The sequence below is a fragment of the Limanda limanda genome, chromosome 6 (genome assembly GCF_963576545.1).
Source record: "Limanda limanda chromosome 6, fLimLim1.1, whole genome shotgun sequence".
Lineage (NCBI taxonomy): Eukaryota > Metazoa > Chordata > Actinopteri > Pleuronectiformes > Pleuronectidae > Limanda > Limanda limanda.
Genome location: NC_083641.1, coordinates 27,987,342 through 27,995,522, shown reverse-complemented (window position 1 = coordinate 27,995,522; position 8,181 = coordinate 27,987,342). Strand labels below are relative to the sequence as shown.

General features: G+C 42.1%; 1 protein-coding gene across 1 annotated transcript; it reads left to right on the top strand.

The window, feature by feature from the left end:
- The first annotated feature begins 180 nt into the window (after positions 1–180).
- On the top strand, positions 181–8,052 carry ercc2 (excision repair cross-complementation group 2). Its single transcript, XM_061073063.1, has 23 exons — positions 181–304; positions 916–1,015; positions 1,342–1,419; positions 1,581–1,643; positions 1,804–1,917; positions 2,043–2,159; positions 2,394–2,510; positions 2,725–2,848; positions 2,992–3,088; positions 3,195–3,328; positions 3,421–3,589; positions 3,718–3,836; positions 4,078–4,147; positions 4,415–4,484; positions 4,664–4,765; positions 4,974–5,037; positions 5,148–5,269; positions 5,473–5,565; positions 5,786–5,858; positions 6,056–6,126; positions 6,391–6,534; positions 6,622–6,765; positions 6,904–8,052. Exons 1-23 carry the CDS (start codon positions 300–302, stop codon positions 6,994–6,996), a joined length of 2,283 nt encoding a protein of 760 aa, XP_060929046.1. The 5' UTR covers positions 181–299; the 3' UTR covers positions 6,997–8,052.
- The last annotated feature ends 129 nt before the right edge of the window (positions 8,053–8,181 follow it).

Sequence of the window (8,181 nt, the reverse complement as noted above, 5' to 3'; positions counted from 1 at the left end):
GTACTAGCGGAAGTAACATTAGTATTAACAGTGTTGAGTACCAAGTGATGGAGTATTATTCAGCCTGTGGGGGGCGGTAGATCCTGTTGCAGACTTTAATTGCAATAAATCATAAAAGAAGAAGAAGAAGAAGACGAAGAAGAAGAAGAAAGAGTAGAAGAAGAAATTAAAGGAGTGTGTCCCAGTTTTCATCGTGTTTGTTTCATCTTTTAGTTATTTATATTTATATATGATTTAAAGTCAGTTGAAGAAGAAGAAGAAGAAGAGGAAGAGGAGGAGGAAGCGGAAGCTGCAGCAACATGAAGTGAGTGTTTGATGATAACACAAAGAGAAGAGAATCCTCAGTTCTCTTCTCACAGTTAAATAACAACGAACCGACATTAAACTGAACTAAAGCAGCAGCTGCAGTTTATTTAAGTGATTAAAACAGTTCACTGTCAACATGTGTTCGTGTTGTGATGCAGCAGAGTTAGCCTCCATTAGCTTAGCATCATTCACTCCATACACATGTCAGGCTCCTACATCTGACGTTATAAATATATCCTTAAGTTATAGTTACAGTATAAACCCTTTAAATCATGAGACACAGGGATTTGGCTCTAAAGTCTCAGCTATGTTCTGATAAACTCACATGTGGATCTCAAACATTACATAAAACACAATAACACATTTATTTTAATTGGTCAATCCCTCATTCATCCACCATTTCTGATGCTTATTCAGGTCCAGGTTTCATTATTAATAATTTCATCTTGATTTATTGTTGTACGAGAAGCAATTGAAGTGTCAATAAATTAACTTGCTGGTTAATTTTAAACTGAATCACCAGAAGTTTCCTGTCGTACTTTGGCTTCAAACCAGTGATTAAAAACGATGCTGTTGAAGCTTCGTGACGTTTCACTGGTTTTGTTTCAGGCTCAACATCGAGGGTTTGCTGGTGTATTTCCCGTACGACTTCATTTACCCTGAGCAGTACTCCTACATGCTGGAGCTGAAGAGGACTCTGGATGCTAAGGTTAGTTTCTCTCACTTTATTCTCCAGGATTAAAATGTGTTGGAGGTGAATAGTTGATGTTGTCGTTACAACTTGTCCGTCAGAGGTTATTCCTGACTCAGCATGTCAGTACTGTTTGTTTGGGTTTGAGGACATGTCACATGACTTTAAACCTCGCTCACATGTTCTTATCTATGTTCAAAGTTAGTGTTAGTCCGGCCTCTATGGAGTTTGTGTCTGTCAGCAGCTAATGTGACTGATATAACACAGATCCAGAGTTAAAATGAATCTCATCTTGTTTTCTGTTTGCATCTCTACATAGTGTTAACAGTGTTGTTTGTCTTCAGGGTCATGGAGTCTTGGAGATGCCGTCAGGAACAGGGAAGACTATTTCTCTGCTGTCGCTCATCGTCGCCTATCAAAAAGTGAGTTTACTCTCTGTCTCTCTGTCTGTCCGTCTCTCTGTCTCTCCGTCTCTCTGTCTCTCTGTCTGTCCGTCTCTCTGTCTCTCCGGCCTCTGTAGCTTTCAGGCTGTGCTGCAGACAACAGAGACAAACACAGTAATACGTCCTGTTCTCTCCCTCAGGCCTTTCCTTTGGAAGTGACCAAATTAATTTACTGCTCCAGAACAGTTCCAGAGATCGAGAAGGTGAGTTGGAGTCGAGTGACATCACTCAGCTCAAAATGATTCATTCATCTCAGCTGTTGAATTGTTTCCATTGCTCAGACATAAGTCAGTTGAACAGTAGAAAGACGATTCTTCACAAATCCTCTCAACTTGTCACATGTTCGGTCATCGCTGTGATCAGGTGGTGGAAGAGCTGAGGAAACTGATGGAGTATTATTCCAAGGAAACTGGAGAAAGCAACAACTTCCTGGCTCTGGCTCTTTCCTCCAGAAAGAACCTCTGCATCCACCCTGAGGTACGAGCACTCGCATGTTGTCAGAGAAGGTTTTAACAGACACACGTGTTTGAATCGTCTCTCTAGATTTAGAGAAGTGGGCTTTGTGTCCGTGCCTGTGACCAGGATCCTCTGCTCTCCTCTAGGTGAGCGCTCTGCGCTTCGGGAAGGAAGTGGACGGGAAGTGCCACACTCTGACAGCCTCGTACATCCGAGCACAACGCCACAGCGACCCCGACCTGCCCGCCTGTCGCTTCTATGAGGTGAGAAGTCACGTGACTCCTTCTGATTCAGAGCAGCTGCTGTTTTTCATCACCTGCTGTTTTTCAAAAAATATGAATTCCAACACCTAATACATTTTTTTTAGCAAAAGTTATAAAAGATAACTTGTATATATGTATTATTGTTTGCTTAAAACCTAATGACGTAACTTAAATTTCCCGACAGACGTGACACTAAGAAGTGACTGTGTCTGCTGCTGTGGTTTGTTCCTGCAGGAGTTCGATGCCGTCGGCCGCCAGGTGCCCCTCCCACCTGGCGTCTACAACCTGGACGACCTGAAGGACTTTGGCAAGAGGAAAGGCTGGTGTCCGTATTATCTGGCACGATACTCGGTACGTTGCACTTCACAGATTTACAAACATGATGCGTTCAGCCTGGGGGGAAAAAATAATTTCCCAGTATTTTGTCTAATATATTACTGGATGGATTTATATATTTGGTTAAACTGAAAACAAATACACTTATTTTATAGGACAGAAAATAATAAGCATAAGGTAAGTTTGCTTTTAGTTGTTAGAAACATTTCTCTGTCTTTCTTCCCTTCAGATCCTGCACGCCAACATCGTAGTGTACAGCTACCACTACCTGCTGGATCCCAAGATCGCCGACCTGGTGTCCAAGGAACTCTGCAAGAAATCTGTTGTGGTGTTTGATGAGGCTCATAATATTGGTGAGGGACTTAAATAAGTATTTGTGTAATGTAATTAATTTATGAACATATCCTCAAAAACACTGATCATTTATCAGAATTGTCTTTATGTTAATTCTTGTACATGTATTTTAATTCGACCTCTTCTCTCCCTCACTCTTCAGACAACGTATGTATCGACGCCATGAGTGTGAACATCAGCCGACGCACACTCGACCGCTGCCAGACCAACGTGGACACGCTGCAGACGACCATTCAGAAGTACGAGTCTGTTAGACGCCGGCAGGATGAGGACTGACTCACTGACTCACTTCAGGTCTGGTGTTGTGTTCCACATCTGAATCCTCTCTGCTCCGGTTTCTGATAGCATCAAGGAGACGGACACGGCCAAGCTGAGGGACGAGTACAGGCGACTGGTGGAGGGGCTGAAGAATGCCAACGTTGCCCGGGAAACGGACGTCTACCTCTCAAATCCAGTGTTACCAGATGAAATTCTTAAAGGTTCATACTTTCATATCCATTTCACTTCAATGATATTAAAACATAATAACAGAAAAACAAAAGGTTAACATTGCTCCCTCCTGTTTTCTTAGAGGCAGTTCCTGGATCTATTCGCACAGCCGAGCACTTTGTTGGTTTCTTGAGGCGTTTACTGGAATATCTGAAATCCCGTCTGAGGGTCCAACACGTGGTCCAGGAGAGCGCCCCCCAGTTCCTCAAAGACATCTTCGACAAAGTCTGCATCGACCGGAAACCTCTGAGGTCAGCGTCGGCTTCAACTACACTTTGATAATGACATAGTAATTTTTCCTTCCCCCCCGCCCACCTTTCACCATGTAGATGCTCCTCTCTCCTTCATCTTTCATCTGTGACCCTCTGTGTGTCTCCAGGTTCTGTGCAGAGCGGCTGCAGTCTTTACTACGAACTCTGGAGATCGCAGACATCGCCGACTTCTCAGCTGTGACTCTCATCTCTAACTTTGCTACCCTGGTCAGCACCTACAGCCAAGGTACAAACACACACCTGTTCTCCAATCAGACACTGAACAAACATTGTGTGAGTATTAGCTTTAATATCTTGTTTCTTCAGTCGTTACTTCTGCTGAATTAAAAGAAAGGGGGTAACTGACCCTCACAGTTATTTAATCACTTACACAAAACTTTGTTCTGTCAGTTGAGTGGATTTAAAATCCTCTCAGCTGCTCCTGGTGTTAAACTTCTTTAACTATCTGGTTCTCTCTGTATCTGAAGGTTTTACCATCATCATCGAGCCTTTTGAGGACAGAACTCCGACCATCGCAAACCCTGTCCTGCACTTCAGGTGAGGTGGAGCTGCAGAAAACAACTGTTATCATTTGGAAATATTAATACTTTATTTCTTTTTGATGTCATCTTCATTGTCGAGCTCATTTAAAGAAGTTAATTAAAAGTTAATATAGGTTTAAGTTCTTGTTGCTTTGATGACGCATTTCTTGACAACTTCATAATAAAAGACTATTGACATGGTTTGTATGTTTTACTAATGACTCATTATGTTACCTAATGTGGTGATAGAGGAGAATCTCACAGTTTCTGTTTGCTCTCTCAGCTGCATGGATCCGTCTATAGCCATCAAACCAGTTTTTCAGAGGTTTCAGTCGGTCATCATCACCTCAGGGGTAAGTTGGATTCTTCTGTCTCTGTCTTCTTTGCAGTTTTATCTTGTTGATTGAATCCTTTTAAAAATACCTGCTTCATTTCTTCTTCCTCCCTCCTGCCTCTAAACTGATAGTACGTCACACCTCCGTCACGCACACAAGTCAGTGAACAATCATGTCTTCCTTGTGTTTGTCCTCAGACTCTCTCTCCACTGGACATCTATCCCCGAATCCTGGACTTCCGTCCCGTTACCGTGGCGTCCTTCACCATGACACTAGCACGGACCTGCCTCTGTCCCCTGGTGTGTAACTGCACTCAGACACAAACCCTGTGACGGCTCCAGTGGATTTTAAGAGGAATTTTAAAATGATCAAATCATCAAAAGTTGAAAAGAGTTTCACAGAAAACATCCTCAAGCATTTGCAGAATCTCAATCATATCATCTGAACCTGTATCGATGCTTTTGAGTCACGTTTTTCTCTTTTTCTTCTTCTGTCTGGTTTGATTAGATCGTTGGGAGAGGAAATGACCAGGTGGCCCTGAGCTCCAAGTTTGAGACCAGAGAAGACTTCGGTTTGTTTAAAAAACAATTAAATACATTTAATTACAGCTTTGAATTAAATACGGATCCTTTTCTTAAACATAACATCTCAAAACGCATAATTTCTCCTTTTTGTTTCCAGCTGTGATCCGTAACTATGGCAACCTGCTTCTTGAGATGTCGGCCATTGTCCCTGACGGCATTGTGGCGTTTTTCACGAGCTATATGTATATGGAGAATATAGTGGCAGCTTGGTATGAACAGGTCAGTGGTTGAACAGACACACACGAGAGACTGTGATGTCTCCCTGCTCTTTTTAACATGGATCTTATTCTGTCTCCTCGCTTATAAAGACATTATATTGAACACATATATATATATAGCATATTATAATATTTGCATCACTGAAATAAAAATTGTGTTTGCCAGGGTTTTCTCATGTGTGTTGTTTACATGTTTATTTGCAGGGAATCCTCGAGAACATCCAGAGAAACAAACTCATCTTCATCGAGACTCAGGATGCTGCAGAGACCAGCATGGCCCTGGAGAAATACCACGAGGTCAGACACGAACCTGCCGTCTTATCTACACCAATTATTGTGATTAATTCAGTCAGAAATATTTGGGCTATAGTTGCTAAGATCATGTTGGTAAAAGCCTGTGATTGATCCATTAAGCATCACCAGTGCATTAAAAGAGTAATCGCAGACTGATGGTAATAATTCAACTTCTGGTTTTGGGTCTTTTGACCTCTGACCTTCATCTGTTTCTGTTGTTCAGGCTTGTGAGAACGGCAGAGGAGCCATCCTCCTGTCGGTGGCCAGAGGAAAAGTGTCTGAGGGAATCGACTTTGGTAAATGATCAGGAAGCTGCAGGTTACTGAGATGACTGCTGGACTGTGTAGAGATAAAGTCATTGATTAGATACAAAACAGGCAGTGTTACCATTTTCCTTATGGTTTTACAGATTATGAATATACAACATTTTACTGTAAATTGAGAGTATGTGGGTTTTTTCAAAATTGTAAATCTTGTTCTGTTTTCTCTTCAGTTCACCACTTTGGTCGGGCGGTCATCATGTTTGGAGTTCCTTATGTTTACACCCAGAGCCGCATCCTAAAGGTCAGAACTGTCACTGTGTGGCATCACATCCATATCAACCAGTTTCTGATATTTAAGTAACAAAATATATGAAATGATTGATTTACTTCTACCTTCTTGACTCAACACATTTTTAGGTTGTTTGATATCAGGATCAATCTTTAGTTTAACAGTTGTGTATTTTCCGATGTTCTAAATAACATATTTTCTTCAGTCTGACTGTGGTTTTAACATCGTCCATAGTTAGAGAATATCTTGTCCTGACTGACTGAGCTGGTGTTTCAGGCTCGTCTGGAATACCTTCGGGATCAGTTTCAGATCAAAGAGAACGACTTCCTCACGTTTGATGCCATGCGTCACGCAGCTCAATGTGTGGGCAGAGCCATCAGAGGCAAGACCGACTACGGACTCATGATCTTCGCTGACAAAGTGCGTGAGCTTTCTTCTCAGTCTGGATTTTTATCCTCTGGATCAATATGTGTGTTTGAAGCTGAAGTATCTCCTCCGTCTCCACAGCGTTACGCCCGAGCAGACAAACGTGGGAAACTCCCTCGCTGGATTCAGGAGCACATCAGCGACGGCAGTCTGAACCTCACGGTGGACGAGGCCGTCCATCTCTCAAAGCACTTCCTCCGGCAGATGGCTCAGCCTTTCAGACAGGTAGGATTCACAGATTTTATATTTTTTTTGTAAATTAAGCCAAAAAAACCCACCTATTTGAATTCAATTTACCTGGAGCTGTGCAGACAATAGGACGATGACCAGTCTCAGTGTCTCACCCCCTCTCCCTGTCTCCAGGAGGACCAGCTGGGTCTGTCTCTGTTGACTTTTGAGCAGCTGCAGTCTGAGGAGATGCTGAAGAAAATAAGTCTGATGGCTCATCAGAATTAAAGGTGACATACACCCCATAATGTCATCACCAAGGCAACCGGTCGGTGTTAATTATGTACCACTTGTATAACTGATCATGAGCCGAAGCTAGTTTCCTGTCTTCAGAGTAAAATATCATGACAAAACAGAAGCTGCCACTTGGATCCATTTAAAGTATTGGGCCGTACAGTACTGTAAAAACTATCTTCAATTGAATCTTGTTTGTTTTCCCCCTGGTGGTCAAAGTTAGCAGCCTATTTCCAGTTTGACTTAAGTTTCCCTTCATTTCCCTCGTTAAAGAACTCAGTGTTACACGTTAGGAGAGGAGGGGGGGGCAGGACAGTTTGAAAACTGTGTGTACATTTTCATTATACTGCAAAAACTGTTACTTCAATCAAAGCAACACTATGCAACTTTCCTACTTTAAACCAGCAGCTGGATTAAATGTGTTTGATGGTTCAGTGACTGTGAAGAAGGAGAGGTTTCCTCCTTCGCTCCCTGAACGTCTGTTCTCTGTAACTCTGGTGAGTGGGTTCCATCTCCTGTGAGAAGAAGTGACTGAGAGTCTCAGCTTCAACTGTCACAATCAGCTGCAGGTGAAGAGTGAAGCTGAACTGAGATCAGTTAATCATGAAGAATTCTAAACAGAGTTTGGTGGATTTGTTACAGCCGCAGTTCTGTTGGTTCAGGAAGCAGAGGATCATGGGTAATATCCAGCGTTCAGTTGGGTTTCAGTTCAACACATTGATAGACATCGCTCCGAGGGCTCTGTTGCTTAGGAACAGTTACATAGTGTTGCTTTAAACTTCTAATGTCCGTTTCAAACCAACATCATGTTGAAAGGTAACTTGTTATGTTTGAAGCAAGCTGGTTTAACATGTTGCATTAATAACAGGAACATCATTCCACCTGTGGGTGAAACATTGATCCACATAGTGTCTGTCATACAGACACGACTGCTGTTGGTCGACTTTACTACTGCAACTGTAAATAGTCACATTTTGAATGTGAATGTATCTGAATGTTTGTCTGTTTTTTCACCAGGAGGTTGTAATAAACATGTTTCTATTTTTACAACTGACTCGTGTTTTTCCTCCTGTTAAAGTGTTTTAATGTTACAGATACATTTTACTGGTCAAAGAGGCACTTTTTCCATTCTGACAAAAACAAGCTTATTGCAAATATGTGACCTAAGTTGATCATGAA